At 42.0% G+C, this 20,000-nt stretch overlaps 1 protein-coding gene across 2 annotated transcripts in view; it reads left to right on the top strand.

Moving 5' to 3' along the window:
* Nucleotides 1-20,000, top strand: part of si:dkeyp-115e12.6 (centromere protein F) — a 35,045-nt gene that overhangs the window by 6,428 nt on the left and 8,617 nt on the right. For both annotated transcript variants that reach the window (XM_061900202.1, XM_061900201.1), the window contains exons 2-15: nucleotides 1-105; nucleotides 2,289-2,485; nucleotides 2,571-2,674; nucleotides 3,571-3,635; nucleotides 3,727-3,982; nucleotides 5,782-5,975; nucleotides 9,286-9,411; nucleotides 9,483-9,611; nucleotides 11,332-11,454; nucleotides 11,745-11,880; nucleotides 15,341-16,626; nucleotides 16,759-17,442; nucleotides 17,518-17,780; nucleotides 18,291-18,351. The exon at nucleotides 1-105 is cut by the window's left edge and continues 73 nt beyond it. In XM_061900202.1, coding sequence (XP_061756186.1) covers nucleotides 1-105; nucleotides 2,289-2,485; nucleotides 2,571-2,674; nucleotides 3,571-3,635; nucleotides 3,727-3,982; nucleotides 5,782-5,975; nucleotides 9,286-9,411; nucleotides 9,483-9,611; nucleotides 11,332-11,454; nucleotides 11,745-11,880; nucleotides 15,341-16,626; nucleotides 16,759-17,442; nucleotides 17,518-17,780; nucleotides 18,291-18,351 — 3,729 coding nt within the window. The remainder of the gene's footprint in view (nucleotides 106-2,288; nucleotides 2,486-2,570; nucleotides 2,675-3,570; nucleotides 3,636-3,726; nucleotides 3,983-5,781; nucleotides 5,976-9,285; nucleotides 9,412-9,482; nucleotides 9,612-11,331; nucleotides 11,455-11,744; nucleotides 11,881-15,340; nucleotides 16,627-16,758; nucleotides 17,443-17,517; nucleotides 17,781-18,290; nucleotides 18,352-20,000) is intronic.

The raw sequence follows: 20,000 nt of genomic DNA on the forward strand, positions 1-20,000 counted from the left end.
GTGAAGGAGCTGCAAATCAACCAGGAGCGTCTGTCCAGGGAGAACAAGCAGAAGCAACTGCAGCTGGACAACATCCAGATTAGCTACGAAAAGCAAACTGTGAAGGTACAAGCAGACTCACAAAACACCGTTATTCCCTTCAAAACCTTTTATGTAATATTTTAGTCCAGCTGTGGTCACTGCTGTCAATCGGTGCTTGGACTAATGCAGGACACTACGTTTTGCTTGGTGCTGATGAAAGCATCTCCACATGCGTTTTTTTTTTTTTAATGTTGCGTTTGCAAGGTAACCACATAATTGGCTTTGTATTTTTCAAAGTGGTGCTAGAAAATCATAAAAATAAATCCTAAAATGTCATAATTTGACCACACTGGTGACATGTGGGGCTCCAAGGATAACATCTACTTATTTGATGAGGGGAGAAAAAGCTTTGATTTATATTATCTTGCTGCGATTAATCGTTTTGAGTGCCACTAATAAAAATTGTTAAAATCCGGAACTTTAAATATGCGTGCATAGTTTTCTGCACAGCAGTGGCGTTTGGCAGCTAATAGAATCCATTTTTTGCTTTTTCTTTGACTGCACACATGTTAAAGTACAGTTTCAATGGTGATGATGTACATTTATTAGAAATACCGTATTTCCTTGAATTGCCGCCAGGGCGCTAATTATTTTAAAACCTCTTCTCACTCCGGCGCTTACCAAAGGCATGCGGTAAATTTAGGCCTGTGCTTATAAATTTGAGTGTGATGTAAAGATGCCACCATGAAAAGCAGATTTAATAAAAAAAAAGGTTACCGTATCATGGTCTAACCTTTACTTATAAATGAAGTCCATGCGGGGCTCCTTCTGATCAAAAGCATCGATAACTTGTTTATAGAAGTCTTCCTTATCTCTCTTCAGTTTCAAAAGTTTCTCTGTCTCGATGGAGGTCTTCCTTTATTACCTCCTGCTTCGATTGAAAGTCCAGTTTAGAAAACTGTTTCATTTTAGATATGTAATCCTCCATGTTAAAAGTGCAAGCGAGATGAAAAATCAACATTTGCTGATTACTCTTGCTGCTTGTTGTCACTTCTTCTGCAGCCGAGTAGTCGCAAGAAGGATCACTAGCGCCCTCTACCACCAGGAGGCGGGAGTCATGTAATGACTCATATTTGACACACGCAGCTACGGTATATTAATAAAACATAGCTGCTTACTGTTTGTTTTAGCATATTCAATAGCTTGGACCTTAAATCCTACTGAATAGCTCTTAATCTTCCCTTTATGCGATTTCAAATGATTGAAATCAGCCTCCTCCATTTTGAAAACGATGACAGGGGAAGTGTCACTTGTGACGTGACGGGTTTGACCCGGTGGAAATTCTAGGCATATGCTAATTATTTTGCGAAACGAGTTTGACCCAGCGAAATTCTAGACTTGCGCTAATAAAAATTTGTTTGCGAAACGGGTTTGACCCGGTGTTAATCCTAAGCCGGCAGTAATGCTAAGCATGCGCTAATTATTTTGCGAAACGAGTTTTACCCGGCAGTAATTCCAGGCAGGCGCATACTATATACCCGGCGGCAATTCAAGGAAATACGGTACATAATAAATATAAGCAGAAAAGTCGTTATTTCAACTATCCATCCATCTTCTTCCGCTTATCCGAGGTGGGGTCGCGGGGGCAGCAGCCTAAGCAGGGAAGCCCAGACTTCCCTCACCCCAGTCACTTGGTCCAGCTCCTCCCGGGGGATCCCGAGGCGATCCCAGGCCAGCCGGGAGACATAGACTTCCCAATGTGTTCTGGGTCTTCCCCATGGCCTCCAACTGGTCGGACGTGCCCGAAACTCCTCCCGAGGGAGGCGTTCGGGTGGCATCCTTACCAGACGCCCGAATCACCTCATCTGGCTCCTCTCCATGTGGATGTCGATGTGTTATTTAAACTAATCACCTTCAAATATGCATTGAGGCTAAAAGTGTGTTTTATTAAGTTATTCAATCAATCAAACTAATCGATAGGTTACCCGATGACTAAAATAATAGCTGCAGCCCTCCTGACATGTTGGCATGTAAAAAACACAACCTAAGTAAAGTATGTGACTAGTGTGGGTGCAGCAGCTTTAGATGCATCAAGTAAAATGCAAAGAATGCATCTTAAAACTTTCCTGCCATCTTAGGGCAAAATAAGTCAATTCTTCTTTCACAAGGTCAGCAAATATTAGTAAGAATAGGAAGGGAGGCTTACTGTTCCTCACCTTGTTCATTGTTTTCCTTCTCCACTCCCGTTCTCCACGTCTTCCTTCTAGTACGAGGAGGTGCGTGGGGAGCTCCAGGCGGTGCAGAGAGAGCTTCAAGGTGTTTGTGACGAGGCCAAGTTGGCCGTGACCACTAGTCAGCGCCTGACCCAAGAGCTTCACACCAAGCAGGCTCAAGTGTGCTCCTTGGAAGGCCAGTTAGATGCTGCCCGCACCCTCAGCAACAAACTCACACATGAAGTTAAAAGGTGGAGATTACAGTAACACAAAATAATCTTTTTTTTTTAAGGTCACATTATAAGAACTAACGCTCTGATTGTTACGTATTTGCAGACTAGAAGCAGAACTTGAAAGGTTCCAGACCAGCAGTCGGTCAGCGGACAACACTCCCTTCTCGACACCCTGCTGGAGCACCAGCTCCCCCTGGGATCAGCATGGTACACGCCTAAAACCAACTGAAAGTCCGGTAACGCAATCATAGCGTCATGTTGAGAAACAAAAATTGGAGCGGTCTCAAATACGAGGAGGTCATTTGATATTTCTCACAGCAACCATTCTTTCCCAGCCCGTATCTCCACGATGAACATATCAATCAGTCAGTTTACTTATATAGCCCTAATTCACGAGTGTCTCAAAGGGCTGCACAGGCCACAACTACATCCTCGGCTCAGATCCCACATATGGGCAAGGAAAAACTCAGCCCAATGGGATAACAATGAGAAACCTTGGAGGGGACCGCAGATGTGGGGACTACCCGGGTGACCGGTGGAATGAACGTCGAGTGGATCTAGCATAATATTGTGAGAGTCTAGTCCATAGTGGGTCTAACATAATAGTGAGAGTCCAGTCCATAGTGGATCTAACATAATAGTGTGAGAGTCCAGTCCATAGTGGATCCAACATGAAAGTGTGAGAGTCCAGTCCATAGTGGATCTAACATAATAGTGAGAGTCTAGTCCATAGTGGGGCCAGCAGGAGACCATCCCGAGCGGAGACAGGTCAGCAGCGCAGAGACGTCCCCAACTGATGCACAGACGAGTGGTCCACGCTGGGTCCCGACTTTGGACAGCTAGCGCTACATCCGTGTCCACCGAACGTGTGCCCCCCCCCCTCCACGAAGGAGAATGGGGCAGGGCTAAAAAGAAACGGCAGATCAACTGGTCTAAAAGGGGGGTCTAATTAAAGGCTATGAATGAGTTTTATGATGAGACTTAAATGCTTCTACTGAGAGCACTGGAGCCCCAATAGAAAATGCTCCATAGCCCGCAGACTTTTTTGGGCTCGGGGAATCACTAATAAGCCGGAGACCAAATGTTGTCTTTTTGTCCAATAGGGGGCCGAAAGGATGACCGGACAGGCCAGAGAGAGGAAGCTCATAGCCAGGCCCTACACATCCGAGTAAGTTCACACGCAAATTGAGCTGCTCGATGTGTAACTTTCTATTTGTTTAAAAAAATTCAAGTCATGATTTCTTCCTGTAACCCCTCAGCAGCGGCTCCAGTTCTCAGACACTCCCCCTGCCTCATCGCCGCGACAACCCAAGGCCCATCCGCGCAGCCACCCGTCTGACCAATCGGGCCCGTTCGCCACTGCTTTGGCTGTGTTTCCGTGGGAGCGTGACGACCCGAGGCCGGCGGCCAGGAGACCATCTCCATCTTCTCCCCAGACGCCTGACATCTTGGGTCACAGCCCATCGCAGCACCAGGCTTCGGAAAGAGAGCAAGAGCCCAAGACACAGACAGAAAGTGAGTGTGAAGGATAAATGTACTAATGCTTTGTCAATTGTAGAAAAGTCAAAAGCAGAGAAGTTAGCAGGTTGTGTAATTCGTAAATTTAAACAGAAGTCAGTGATTTGCAAATATTTTTCAACTTATATTCAATTGACTGCAAAGACAAGATATTTAATGTTTTTTTGCAAATAATCATGAACTTGGTATTTAATGGCAGCAAGACGTTGCAAAAAATAATACTAATAAACCCCAAAACCATCACAGATGCTGGCTTTTGAACTTTGTGCCTAGAACAATCCGGATGGTTCTTTTCCTCTTTGGTCCGGAGGGCATGATGTCTACTGTTTCCAAAAACAATTTGAAATGTGGACTCCTCAGACCACAAAACACTTTTCCACTTTGTATCAATCCATCTTAGATGAAGTCAGACCCAGCGATGCCGGCAGCGTTTCTGGGTGTTGTTGATAAATGGGTTTGGCTTTGCATAGTATAGTTTTAACTTGCACTTACAGATTTGGCAACCAACTGTAGTTACTGACAGTGGTTTTCTGAAGTGTTCCTGAGCCCATGTGGTGATATCCTTTACACACTGATGCAGTACCGCCTGGGGGATCCAAGGTCCATAATATCATGGCTTAAGTGCAGTGATTTCTGCAGTTTCTCTCAACCATTTGATGATATTACGGAGCGTAGATGGTGAAATCCCTAAATTCCTTGCAATAGCTGCTTGAGAAATGTTGTTCTTAAACTCTTCGACAATTTGCTCACGCATTTGTTGACAAAGTGGTGACCCTCACCCCACCCTTGTTTGTGAATGACTGAGTATTTCATGAAAGCTGCTTTTAAGTTAAGTTAAAGTTTAAGTACCAATGATTGTCACACACACACCAGGTGTGGTGAAATGTGTCCTCTGCATTTGACTGATCCCCTTGTTCACCCCCTGGGAGGTGAGGGGAGCAGTGGGCAGCAGCGGTGATTGGTGATCACCCATCCCAATCATGGCACCCACCTGTTCACCTTTGGGATGTTCCAAATAAGTCTTTGATGAGCATTCCTCAACTTTCTCAGTCATTTTTGCCACTTGTGCCAGCTTTTTTGAAACATGTCGCAGGCATCAAATTCCTAGTAAGCTAATATTTGCAAAAAATAACAAAGTTTTCCAGTTTGAACGTTAAGTATCTAGTCTTTGCAGTCTATTCAGTTGAATATAAGTTGATAAGGATTTGCAAATCACTGTATTTTGTTTTTATTTACTATTTCCACAACGTGACAACTTCAATGCTTTTGTATTCTGTATCTTTGTTGTGAAATATCGGCGACCCAGAAATGTGCCGTTATTTGGTGATCCACGTAAGGAAACATTAGTGGCAGTAAATCATCTGATATATCAATGACAACACTTCCATTCTGGGATGTTTCAACACTAACTTCCCAAAGTGGAGTGCCTCTCGCACTTTAAGAGCCGGTGGAGTGTTTACTTAATAAGGTGTGTGTTTGTTTTTTTGGTATGTGCCTAGCAAGACAACTAGTAAGATAATACCTAGCTTCTTCTCAAGTCATGCAGTAGGGGAGGTATCAGGAACATCATGTAAGTGTTGATCTACTGTCACACCTGAATTGTTTATCCACTGGCTACAGAGATTGCAACAAAGGCCCTGTTGTGTACATTCACCTGCTGCTGCCCTGTTTGGCCAAAGATCCTGATTATCTGATACAGCAGCACATCAATCTAACTAAAACTGAACATTGTTGTTAACGTTGACATCAGCTAATGGCGACTAAAATCCTACTAATATTTCTCTTCCGTCCGCCAGTGACTTTGTCACGAATGCAGCATCAGGTGTCTTCGCTGGAGGAAGAGCTGAGTGTCAAGGCCCAGTCGTTAAAGTCACTCCAGGACGAAATGGGGCGGAGCAAGAAGAAGATGGCCGCCACGGAGCTCAGCCTGCAGAAGGCGCACAACGAGCTTGGTGCTGCGCACACACGAATAAGTCAGGAGAGCGAACGGGTAACGACACACTTGATTGATTAAAACTTTTATTAGTAGATTGCACAGCACGGTACATATTCCGTACAATTGACCACTAAATGGTAACACCCAAATAAGTTTTTCAACCTGTTTAAGTCGGGGTCCACGTTAATCAATTCATGGACCCCGAATTTACATCCTCTTACTTTTTGCCATTCACTTTTTCTTTAGATTATCTCTTAAAGGGGAACATTATCACAATTTCAAAAGGGTTAAAAACAATAAAAATCAGTTCCCACTGGCTTATTGTATTTTTTGAAGTTTTTTTCAAGATTTTACCGGTCTCGGAATATCCCTAAATAAAGCTTTAAAGTGCCTTATTTTCGCTCTCTGCGAAGACACTGGCCATTTCCCTGTGACGTCACACAGTGCTGCTAATGTAAACAAACAATGGGAATACCACAGCAAGATATAGTGACATTAGCTCGGATTCAAACTCGGATTTCAGCGACTTAAGCGATTCAACAGATTAGGCATGTATTTAAACAGATGGTTGAAGTATGAAAATATTGAAGAAGAAATTGAAGCTATTGAGCGAATAGCTATTGACGCTATTCATAGCCATAGCATGGCCGAATAGCTGCGTTAGCATCGCCGGTAAAATGTGCGGACCAAACGATCAGGACTTTCGCATCTTTTGACACTGGAGCAACTTAAATCCGTCCATTGGTAAGTGTTTTTTTCGCATTAAATGTGGGTGGAAGGAAACGTAATATAGTTGCAAATGCATCTACAGGTTATCCATACATCTCTGTGCCATGTCTGCTTTAGCACCGCTGGTAAATAGCATGTTAGCATTGATTAGCGTAGCATGTTAGCATCGATTAGCTGGCAGTCAACATCAACAAAACTCACCTTTGTGATTTTGTTGACTATCGTTGCAAATGCATTTACAGGTTATCCATACATCTCTGTGCCATGTCTGCTTTAGCACCGCCGGTAAAATGTGGAGAAACTCCAGCACATTCAATGGGGGTCTGGCGGAAGACACTTTCGCATCTTCGGACCAGTGGTGCAACTTGAATCTCTCCCTGTTAGTGTTGTTACACCCTCCGACAACACACCGTCGAGGCATGATGTCTCCAAGGTTCCAAAAAATTGTCAAAAAACGGAAAATAACAGAGCTGAGACCCGGTGTTTGTAATGTGTTGAAAATGAAAAGGGCGGGTGTGTTACCTCGGCGACGTCACATTCTGACGTACTCGCTTCCAGCGCGATAAACAGAAAGGCGTTTAATTCGCCAAAATTCACCCATTTAGAGTTCGGAAATCGGTTAAAAAAATAGATGGTCTTTTTTCTGCACCATCAAGGTATATATTGACGCTTACATAGGTTTGGTGATAATGTTCCCCTTTAAGAGAGAAAAAAACATCAGAAATGTCTGTGTGGTACTGTCCAGAGCAGGGGTCGAAACCTTTTTGGCTGAGAGAGCCATACAAGCCAAATATTTTAAAAAGTATTTCCGTGAGAGCCATATAATATTTTTTTTTTCAAGACTGAATACAACTAAATGCTTGCATTTTTAAGTAAGACCAACATTTTTAGAGTATAATAAATCTCTTTTTCTTTTTAATAACATTGTTATTCTGAAGCTAACCAACAATAAATAGAATACTTCTTACCATTAATGCGACTTCTTTGAACAGGTGCAGTAGAAACCGGATGAATGGATTAAAATGCATTAGAATGATTTATATTTTAAACGTTATTTTTGACACTGTAATTATTCATTACTTACCGTGTTAAACAATGTCAGCTAAGATTTATCTGAGAGCCAGGTGCAGTCATCAAAAGAGCCACATCTGGCTCGAGAGCCATAGGTTTCCTACCCCTGGTCCAGCGCTTTACATACCTTTCAGCTGTGCCTTTGTTGTTGTTTTTTTTTACTGTTATTTGCACAAAACCCAAAAGTAGTGAAGTTGGCACATTGTGTAATTCATTAAAAAAAAGAGAATAGAATGATTTGGAAATCATTTTCATCTTGTATTCATTTGAATAGACTGCAAATACAAGATATTTAATGTTCACATTGAGAATGTTTTTATTTTTTTTGCAAATAATCATGAACTTAGAATTTAATGGGAGCAACACTTTGCTAAAAAGTAGTCACAGGGGCATTTTTACCACCGTTGTTACATGGCCTTTCCTTTGGGTGTGTTTGATAATTGGCTTTTGCTTTGCATAGTAGAGTTTTAACTTGCATTTACAGATGTAGCGACCAACTGTAGTTACTGACAGTGGTTTTCTGAAGTGTTCCTGAGCCATGTGGTGGTATCCTTTACACACCGATGTCGCTCTTTGATGCAGTAAGGCCTGACGGATTAATGGTCCGTAATATCATGGCTTACGTGCAGTGATTTCTCCAGATTTTCTGAACCATTTGATGATATTATGGAGCGTAGATGGTGAAATCCCTGAATTCCTTGCAGCAGCTTGTTGAGAAATGTTGTTCTTAAACTGTTCGACAATTTGCTTAGGCGTTTGTTGACAAAGTTGACCCTCGCCCCGTCCTTGTTTGTGAATGAGTGAGCATTTCATGGAAGCTGCTTTTATAGCCAATCATGGCACCCACCTGTTCCCAATTAGCCTGTTCACCTGTGGGATGTTCCAAATAAGTATTTGATGAGCATTCCTCAACTTTCTCACTCTTTTTTGCTACTTGTGGCAGCTTTTTTGAAACATGTTGCAGGCATCAAATTCCAAAAGAGCAAATATTTGCAAAAAATAACAAAGTTTCTCAGTGTGAACATGAAATATCTTGTCTTTGCACTCTATTCAATTGAATATAAGTTGAAAAGGATTTGCAAATCATTGTATTCTCTTTTTATTTACCCTTTACACAATGTGACAACTTCACTGCTTTTGAATAGAATAAGAATGAATGGATCTTTATTGTCATTGTACATTGTACAACAAAATTTTAAGCAAAAACATTCATAATAACACATAAAAACATAAGAACATAGATAAAAATACATAAAAATACCAAGCACACAGCTCACATGCACAGTCATTGTTGTCTTGTGTTCAGCGACACTATTGCTCTCGGGTAAAAAGTGTTCTTAAATCTATTTGTCCGGGATTTTATTGTCCCGTATCTCCTGCCCGAGGGCAGCAGTTTTTGAGGCACCTGGCACTGTACAGTTCATTGGGGTTTGTATGTTTACTGCTAAATGCTAAACAAAAAAAACCTAGTCCAACCATATGTAAAGCAAGAACAGTGAGATGACCCAAACCTAAAATGGCTTTTTCTCAGTGAGATATTTATTAGACTTGGTGTCCTTTGCAGGCCTCGGGAGCTGAGCAGAGGCTGAAACAGCTTCAAGAGGAGCTTAAGTGCCAGAGGCAGAATGCTGAGAGCAGTCGCCTGCAGCACCAACAACGCACCAAGGATCTGGAGAAGCAACATCAGAGGGTGAGGACGCTCAATACGTTACGTCTCAAGACGTCGGCTCACATCTTGTGTGTTTTGTGGCATGCCTGCAGGACGTGCTGGAGCTCCAGAAGGAGAAGCAGAGTATGGAAAAGCAGCATCAACAGGAGGTTCATAAATGCAACCAGGAGCTCCAGCAGGCCCGGACGCTTCACAATGCCTTGCAGGCCCAGGCTGACAAAGTTAATACACACACATACATGCAGTGCTTATCATATATAGTGTATCAGGGGTGTCCCAACGGTTAATTTCAACCTGGAGATCAGTTTTGTGTCCCTTTGCATATTTTCCAAAAGTACAAAAAACACATACATTTTCTCTTTCTTTCTTTAGTTTATTTGGAACATGAACAGACTTACATTTCATGATATCTCTTTACATCATGTCCGAAAAGGAGTAGGAAGAAGCACAGCTTATTTAATCCTACCCCTTTCCCACTTCATCAGAGCATTTACAAATATATAAATTCATTTACTGACTTTTTTTTATAATAAAATGACATCCGTGGATGAGTAATACAACAGTTTTGTAATATATAATGAAGTCAGTCATTATTAACATACTGAGAAGAATATCTTATTTTCAAGAAGGTTGAAAGAATTTCTCATCATTCTTCTTCTTTGTACTTTGTAAGCACTTTTTATTTGAACAAACTTTTAAAGTGGATCATACCAGTACATTGTTTAACTTCCTTACTTAATCCATTCCATCATTTAATTACACATACTGGTATGCTAAAGGTTCTAAGTGTTGTAGGTGCATATAAATGTTTTAAATTAGATTTTCCTCTAAGGTTATATTCCTCCTCTTTAGTAGAGAAGAATTGTTGTACATTCTTTGGTAGCAGGTTATAATTTGCTTTGTACATCTTTTTAGCTGTTTGCAATTTTACCAAATCATCGAACTTTAATATTTTTGACTCAATAAATAAAGTGTTTGTATGTTCTCTATATCCAACATTATGTATCAGTCTAAATATATATACCAAGATGTGGATGTTTTGTTCACATACCATGTATTGACCTAAATTATATTGGCATTTGCATATATCACATACAAAATGTTTCAAAGTTTTCGAAACTTAAATTTTTCTGCATGCAGAGGTAAAAGTTTGGACACCCCTGAACACCAACTACTGCTGTCTTCTGCTGTCTTCTGCTTTTATTCCTCCTCCTCTGTGCCTTCTTTCCCTTTTACGCCTCCTCACTTATCCGTGCCAAAGGTCAATAATCTTATCTTATTTCTTCACCCATGCCTGTGTCATTCCTTTCTGCTCGCCCCCCTTTTCACGTTTGCTCTCTCTCTCTCTCTCTCTGTGTTTTCCTTCCACCTTCTGTAATCTCTGCTTGGTCCTTTTCCTCGTCACACTGTCCCCCTCCAGGGGAAAGGTTGAGCAGCAAAGGTAAAGATGGCGACGGAGAATGTATTTGGTATGGAAGTGTGACATTGTCAACTCATAACCGCCATTGTCGTTCTCAGTAACAGAGGTGTGAAGGCATGTCGCTACAACTGCATGACAACAAAATGTGATGTGGTTGGTTTTTTTTGGTTTTCCTTTTTTACTCGCACATTTCAAGGAATGCTGAGTGATGTCATCATTATTACCTCAGAGCAGAATAATTCAGGTTGAGGGTCGGCGTGAGGGTCTTGCAGTCACTTTGAAGCATTTGACACAGTTAAATTGCCCCAATTTGGTTTTGTTTACTACCAAGCTGCACAATTCTGACTAGAGCCACTAGAAGGAAGCTAATAGTTGTCTTTGCCTGCAAAGTCTGAAGGGGATTTGTTTGATCGGTATCTAACTGGTCCCCTGCTTTTCCAGCAACAGCCATTCTCTGTCTTTTCTGTCCTTATTGTCGTCCTTTTTATTTTGCCTAACAAATTCATCCTTGCCATTCTCAGCTGTCTGTACAGAAGCAGACACTGGATAAAGAGTTGGGGTCTTTAAAAGAGAAAGTCAAGTTCACAGAGAGACAGCTGCAGGAGAGTCAGAAAAAAGAAGCAGAAATCCAAGCCAAACTGAAGGTAAAAGAGTAATGCTTACCCAAACTGGTCTAGCTGCATCAATAATGCATTGACTGGACAGAAGGAACTTTGTAAATGTTTAAAGAGTGTGCTAATGTACCATATGTCTGCCTGTCTAACAGCTAAATAAAGTGTACATTAAATAGATAATAGCAGCTGCCTAATGATAATGTTCTTTAATTGTTTCTATCCAGCGAGCAAATTTAGAATAACTAATCAAATCCTTTTCGGGGAAACGAGAGCTTACTTCAGTGCTTTTAATTCCCTCTGTTTATACTGGGCTCCATTAGGAAGCGATGCATAATGCGGAGGGCGTGGCGGCGAGTCTCCAGCAGAGCAAGAAGAAAGTGCGAACCTTGGAGGAAGAGGCCAGCCGACTGGCAGAGGAGCGAGCTGGTGCCCTTCGCCTTCTCAAAGAACTGCAAGGTGCATTAAGTCATTTACCATACGGGGAGGCGAAAACTGGCCTATTCTGCCACCTGCTGGTCTCTGGGGCATTTAAATACATTTACTGTAATGTGAAACGATGAATATATACGTTCATAAGTAGTAGTATGAAAAATATTGTCAGGGCACGGCCCTTCCTTTTAAAGGATCATTGGGTTTGGGTCCAGCACCAAGCACTCGAACGAGATCGGACCCATCTTAGTCTGTGAGCGTAAAGTGATGAAGCCTTCCTAGACCAACTGAACAATCCACTTGCCACCTTGATGAACTAGATTATCCCAAAGCATGAACATAAACATTATTGATGCAGAATGAATGAATATACAATATTTTTTTATCAACATTCTTTAATTTTCCACCAATTAAATGAAGTGACAAGTCAGAGGAGGTATCAAATGTTTGTGGGTTACAGATAAAATTGTCATTTTAAGTAGCAGTAGAGTGGAAAAAAAATCTTTTTTTTTTCCATTGTATCTATTAAACCATATCCAATCCGCAATTTATGTGAAAATACTGTCTAAACAACACAAACTGCCACAAATTCAGTCAGCCATTTTGAATATTCCGCTCCGAACGTCTTTGGTGATTTCCGTAGATTGGCATCACTGGAGTAACACTTCTGCACTCTGACCGTATTATTAGATCAGCTATACTGGAAATACACAAACATTAGACGGATGTGCGGTCTATTATTCACAATACTTATATAAGAGATGAACACAGATGTTGTTTTGTTATACATTTTAAGTCGTAAATAGATAAATACATAAAAAGTCCGCTAACAATGTAGTCAATGGGGGCTCTCTATTTTGCCCACAAAACCCTCTAAATAATCATCCAAACCAGGCCAATAATACTCTATATACATAACATTAACCAAATATTAGCAATGTTGTTATTTTAAGTACTTTCAAAGACAGTTTTTATCGCGGCGCAATGATGCAGATTGTTAAGTCGCCCTCGGCTGCTTTACAGTGAGCTGGCCGCGATGTCCTGCTGCTCCCGCATCATCGCGTCTCGGCTCGTCAAAGTTATTCTAGATTATAAACAATGCCTCTAATCTGGACATTAGGAGGATTTAGCAATACATCTACAAGTTGTTCATCTGTGACATTCAATTCAATTTATACCAAAACACAAATAACCAAAGACAGTCTGCAGACTTTAATTGTCAACACTTTGTGTGGATCATGGTTAATTCTTCATCTTAATGGGAGGATATGTTAGTTGGTTATAGGTTGATTGGCAACACTAAATTGGCCCTAGTGGGAATGTTGTCTGTCTATCTGTTTTGGCCCTGTGATGAGGTGGCGACTTGTCCAGGGTGTGCCCCGCCTTCCGCCCGATTATAGCTGAGATAGGCACCAGCACCCCCCGCAACCCCAAAGGGAATAAGCGGTAGAAAATGGATGGATGGATGGATGGACAAATAACCAAAGACAGTCTGCAAGGAGACTTTAATTGTCAACACTTTGTGTGGATCATGGTTAATTCTTCATCTTAATGGGAAGATATGGATATTTTATCAGTTGTCATCACAGTAAGAGCAGACATACAGTAAGCTATCATTTTATTATGTTTGTAATTTGGTATTCTTGTTTAGCTTTTGGCATTACTGCTACATGATGCTCAGTGTTTCACTAAAGCTGGATCTGTTTAACAACTTCTTAAACTTGTAGCCCATCCTCCTTAGATTCACGATCAACAACAAAAGATTCTGTACCATATTTTTTTCCCAAAGTAATTGTTATTGGCTCTCAGAAAGTCTGCATGATTTATCATTATTGTTGTTGTTGATGATGAAGTCATCTGTGGTTCCTACCTCTACATCACGGGATGATGTGTCTGGATCCCTCATTATTTCTCAAAATGGCTCGGGAATCTTTGGGAAATTGATACTATTTTGATCATATCTATTTGTAAACTTTGGAAGTCTGTCAGTGTCATACATCTAATATTTATGATAATAGCAATAATCTTGAGCAGTGTTTTTCAACCTTTTTTGAGCCTAGGCACATTTTTTGTGTTTGAAAAATCCGGAGGCACACCACCAGCAGAAATCATTAAAAAACGAAACTTAGTTGACAGTAAAACGTTGTTGTCGCAATTGTTGGATACGACTTTAAAGCTATAACAAAGCGTGCATCACTATAGCTGTTGTCTCAAAGTAGGTGTACTGTCACCATCTGTCATGTCACCCCCTGACTTATTAGTACTGTTTTTATGTTTTCCTGTGTGTAGTGTTTAGTTCTTGTCTTGCGCTCCTATTTTGGTGGCTTTTTCTCTTTATTTGGTATTTTCCTATAGCAGTTTCATGTCTTCCTTGACCGCTATACGCCACAACTGCTTTGTTTTATCAATCAAGAATATTTCAGTTGTTTGTATCCTTTTTTATGGGGACATTGTTGAATGTGATGTCATGTTCGGATGTACATTGTGGACACCGTCTCTACTACGCAGTAAGTCTTTGCTGTCGCCCAGCATTCTGTTTTTGTTTTCTTCGTAGCCAGTTTAGTTTTAGTTTCCTTCTGCATAGTCTTCCCTAAGCTTCAATGCCTTTTCTTAGGGGCACTCACCTTTTGTTTATTTTTGGTTTAAGCATTAGACACAATTTTACTTTCACACCGCCTCCCCCTGTTTCTGTTTCTGACTACTACAAAGCAATTAGCTCCGGCTGCCACCTACTCACTTACAACACATAATTTGCAGACTACAATTACTGGTTTGCAAAAAATGTTTTTAACCCAAATAGGTGAAATTAGACAATCTCCCATGGCACACTCGTGTGCCGCGGCACAGTGGTTGAAAACACTGATCTAGAGGCAATTTGTTTTTCTACTCTACTGGTGCTGTAAAAGGGATCTATGATTATTTTAATTTACATTTAAAACAATTCCCTGTCGTCTAGATAATATTTATTGATAATGCTTTGTGTGTACATTTTTCATAACTTTTGCTGCACAGTCACTTTAATAATCCATTTTCATAGACTGTCTGCAAAATATGCAATTCTGCAGACATTCTCAGATTGCAAAAGTATATTTTTTCTTTTGAAAATGGACACTGTTTAACTCTATATGGTAGCTTATGTTTTTTTTCCAGACAATTAGCTTCCTAAACACAATATAGATTCACCCGGTCACAACAGTAGGTACACATGCTCAGATCAATGCAGGGCTGCATTAAAAAAAAAAAGCTGTGTTTATCGGTAAGCTTTACTTAATGTCTAAATAAGTGCTTCCACGTTGCGGTGGCTTCAGGACATACCCCATGGAAAAAAATCCAAAACTGAGTGATTTGACGCTTTGGCAGTGTTTAACACAAGTATCCAACAATGTAACATTTGTAAGTCAGAAAAGACGAAATTCATCCTTTAAGATCATTTTGATGATTTCAATATGGACGTATTTTGTGTATTAAATGAATGTTGTACTTTTAGAGCAAAAAGTGACACCTCCACCGGGCTATACACTGACTGTCCAGGCGGCTCCTGTTGGACAGAGCATCTCGTCTCAAGCCTTTTGTCTTCCTTCTCGATCGTCGGCACACACCAAGAGGCCGGTCGCTCCCCGAGTAGAGCAGAGAAAAGGGGAACAAGAAGAGGTGATCCAGGTTGTTGCATCTTACCCCCATGACAGAGAGCCAGGGGAAGGCATAGACTCTGAACATATCATACCAGACTCCGAGTGTTCACACATCGAAAAAGACTATGAGGAGAAGGATTTGTTTACGCTCAACAGGGAGGAAAGTGACAGATTTATTCTTGATTCTCTCACATCCAAACAGTCGATACCCACCGACGACACCCAGAGGGAGAATGCCGTGTTGCGTTCAGAACTGCACGACTTGCGTGCAGAGCTCCAAAAACGACTGGAGGACCTGGAAGCCCAGCGACGGGCTGAAGTGGAGGCCCGGACCCGCCTGAAACAGCTCAGCCGTAAACAGGCCAGCCAAGGTGCAGATAGAGAGGAGCAGGACAAGCAATGGAAGGCTCAGGTGGAGAAAGAGAAGGCCGAGAACGACCGGTTGAGAAAAGTCCTCGTCACCTTGGAGGCAGACATGGAGAGAGAGAAGGAGGATGAGGAAAAAGAGGAGCAGAATGGGAGAAAGCGCGTTCAAGAGGACCGGGAGACGGAAATGATGCAGCTTAACTTCCAGCTGAAGGAGCAGCTTAGTCACCTGAAAGTCCAGCTGGCTTTAGAGCGTAAAGGTAGAGAGCAAGAAAAAGAGGAGGGGACTCAAACCGCTACCAAAGACCGAGAAGGAAAGCGAGAGCTGAGCAAGAAGCTGGAGGAACTTACAGCTGAGCTCGCTGAGCTGAAGTGCATCAGAAAAGAAGAGTCTGAACTCTCTGCCAGCAGCCCCGTGACATATCTGACGCTCCACAATGACCAACTCGACTTCATTGTCCCGGATAACAAACCCTCGTCGCCAGAGCAACACGTCCTCCTCTGCCAGTCCACAAACCAGCGCAACACACTGGTCTCCCAGGCAACGGCGGATCTCATCCAAGAGGAGCGAGCCACAATGAAACCACAGCACTTAGTGCTGTCAGACGAGGTCACTGCAATGAGAGACGGCACTTTGACTCAGTCTGAACTCCAGAGGGGAGAGTCCGTCATCTCTGACCTCAACCGGGAGATTGAGCGACTGAGGAAAGAAAATGTGCAGGAGACAGAGCGTGCTAACCAGTTCCAAATTAAACTGACGGCCCTTCAAAACCAGGTAATCAAACTATGCTACCAAATGATAAGATGCTATTTTTTTTTTAATCATTTCTAGTTGTTGCAAAGTCTACCAGAACCTCACTTAGCCATATTTAGGACTACTCGATTAACCTTTGCCCTCTTCTGTCAGTTGACCAGTCAAACCCAGCAGCTGACTCAGGGCTTTGAGAAGCAGAGCCAGTACATATCAGGACTTCTGGCTGAACTGCAGGAGAAGGACCACGCCCTCCTCAGCCAAAAAGAGGAACTGCAGCGCTGCAAGCCAGCGCTGGGTGCACTTAAGGATGAAACAACGGGGGATGACACGACGAGGAGGAGAAAGAAAGAAAAAGTCTGTCTGATGGACCATGAAGGCCGAACAGAAGTTGCCCTCGACTCTGTGGATTCTTTAGTGCGGCAGACAAATCCTCCAACAGGCAATGTCATCACTTCCAGCCTTCTCACCAACTCTGATCACCAGAAAGATGTGGCAGTGACACAAGTGAATTACTTTGTATGCTCAGAGAAGACTGAAGATCGCCAGGGTTCCAGTATTAAAGCTGTGTGTGGTCAAGAAGGACAAGCGCAAGTAATTGCACCACATCTCTCCCTCCAACTTGAGAATGAACTTCTCAAGCAACGTACTGAGACGCGAATCCTCTCAGACACAACCAACTTGGAATCAAGTGACACTCTGTCTCGCTCAATACTGCCCAGTGCATCACAGGACATCACATCGGAGACGAGAAGAACGGAATATGAGGTCAAAGATTTCGAGGGGGAGGAACAACGAGATGGCGCCTCAAAGGGCCTCATCAGCCACCTGCAGCAACAGGTAGTTATTATTGGACTGGATTTTAACTTGTCCAGAGATGAAGATTTAAGTCAGTGTTCTTCTATTTCTTTCCAGGTGGTGGCGCAGCAGAGGAGGCTTCAGGAACTCTCTGTGATGGCCCAGCAGCAGGCTGAAGAGTTGGCCATCTGGAGATTAGCTTGTCAGCCCAACTCGAGTTCGGATCAGGACCAGCTCCTTCCCAACTCAGGGAACCAGTCCGAAATGCGCCCGAGTCACATGACTCATACGGACAACAGCCTGGCGCTGGTCATCAGAGAGGATGAGGTGTTGCTCTCCTGCAGCTCCAACAGGCTGCAAGGCCGCATGCTCTCCACCAGGTACTCTTGTGTTGACAAACTAGTTTTACCTTCAGGGGACAAAGACTGACATTTTTGTCCTCGCAGTCATGTTTTGCTCTTTTTGTTAACTCATTATACATATATTTTCCTTAAGAGGGTTTTTTCATGTTTAGGACTGATGTTTATTGAGAAATTTGAGTAAAAAATGTACAAAAAAGATGAAATCCAAAATGATTTTGAATGTTCCCTGAGGGTTAATTAGTACACCTGCACAATTGCATGAGATAAATTAATTTTCCTTTTTTAACCAGGTAAAAACTCATTGAGATTAATCATCTATTTTACAATAATAAGTAATAATGAAATACATAAGCTGCATCATTATTACACATAAACCACAGATAATGTCAAGAAGGATAAATGTTTTACACGTCTTACATTGGGTTCCGTTAGATATTTCACGTGTGCCTAATGTTGCAAGTGAGTGTAGAAATGCTGTTATTCATAACCACCTTTTGAAATATGACTGATTTTTGTTGATACCTCAAGCATGCAGCAGAAGATGCCTTCAGAGTTGAGCACCAACCAGCCGCCTGCTGACATCAACAAGGTAAATGTCTTCACACACAAGTATTTTACTATACTATATATATGGGGACGGCGTGGCGAATTTGGTAGAGTGGCTGTGCTAGTAATCTGAGGGTTACTGGTTCAATCCCCACCGTCTACCATCCTAGTCACGTCCGTTGTGTCCTTGGGCAAGACACTTCACCCTTGCTCCTGATGGGTCCTGGTGAGCGCCTTGCATGTCAGCTCCCACCGTCAGTGTGTGAAATAGTGTCAAAGCGCTTTGAGTACCTAGAAGGTTGAAAAGCGCTAAACAAGTAAAACCCATTTATACACTATACATACATATATACAGGTGCTGTTCATATTATTAGAATATCATGAAAAAGTTGATTTATTTCAGTAATTATATTCACAACGTGAAACTTACATATTATATCAATTCATTACACACATAGTGATATATTTGAAATGTTTATTTTTTTAAATTTTGATGATTAGTACTGACAATTACTGAAAATCCCAAATTCAGTATCTCAGAAAATTCGAATATTAGTTACGACTAGTACCAAAAAATATTTTTTAGAAATGTGGGCCAACTGAAAAGTATGAACATGGAAAGTTTCAGCATGTACGGCAATCAATACGTAGTTGCAGCTCCTTTTCCCTGAATTGCTGCAGCAATACGGCGTGGCATGGAGTCCAGCAGTCTGTTGCACTCCTCAGGTGTTATGAGAGCCCAGGTTGCTTTAATAGAGGCCAACAGCTCTTCAGCATTGTTGGGTCTGGCATCTCGCATCTTCCACTTCACAATACCCCATAGGTTTTCTATGGGGTTAAGGTCAGGTGAGTTTGCAGGCCAATCAAGAACAGGGATACCATGGTCCTTAAACCAGGTACTGGTAGATTTGGCACTGTGTGCAGGTGCCAAGTCATGTTGGAAAATGAAATCTTCACCTCCATAAAATTGGTCCGCGGCAGGCAGCATAAAGTGTTCTAAAACTTCCTGGTAGACTGGTGCATTGACCCTAGAACTCAGGGAACACAGTGGACCAACACCAGCAGATGACATGGCACCCCAGACCATTACCGATTGTGGAAATTTGACACTGGACTTCAGGCAACGTGGATTCTGTGCCTCTCCTGTCTTCCTCCAGACTCTGGGACCTTGATTTCCAAAGGAGATACAAAATTTACTTTTATCTGAAAACATAACTTTGGTCCACTCAGCAGCAGTCCAGTCCTATTTGTCTTGAGCCCAGGCGAGAGGCTTTTGACGTTGTCTCTTATTCAAGAGTGTCTTTACACAAGGAATGCGACAGCTGTAGCCCATATCTTGCATACGTCGGTGCGTGGTGGTTCTTGAAGCACTGACTCCAGCTGCAGTCCACTCTTTGTGGATCTCCCCCACATTTTTGAATGGGTTTTGTTTGACAATCCTCTCCAGGGTGCAATTATCCCTCTTGCTTGTACACTTTTTTCTACCACATCTTTGTCTTCTCTTCGCCTCTCTATTAATGTGCTTGGACACAGCTCTGGGAACATCCAACCTCTTTGGCAATGACCTTTTGTGTCTTGCCCTCCTTCTTTAAAGTATCAATGGTCATCTTTTGGACAGTTGTCAAGTCAGCAGTCTTCCCCATGATTGTGTGTCATACAGAATCAGAACGAGAGACCACTTAAAGGCTTTTC

The sequence above is a fragment of the Nerophis ophidion genome, linkage group LG05 (assembly GCF_033978795.1).
Source record: "Nerophis ophidion isolate RoL-2023_Sa linkage group LG05, RoL_Noph_v1.0, whole genome shotgun sequence".
In the NCBI taxonomy this organism is placed as follows: Eukaryota; Metazoa; Chordata; class Actinopteri; order Syngnathiformes; family Syngnathidae; genus Nerophis; species Nerophis ophidion.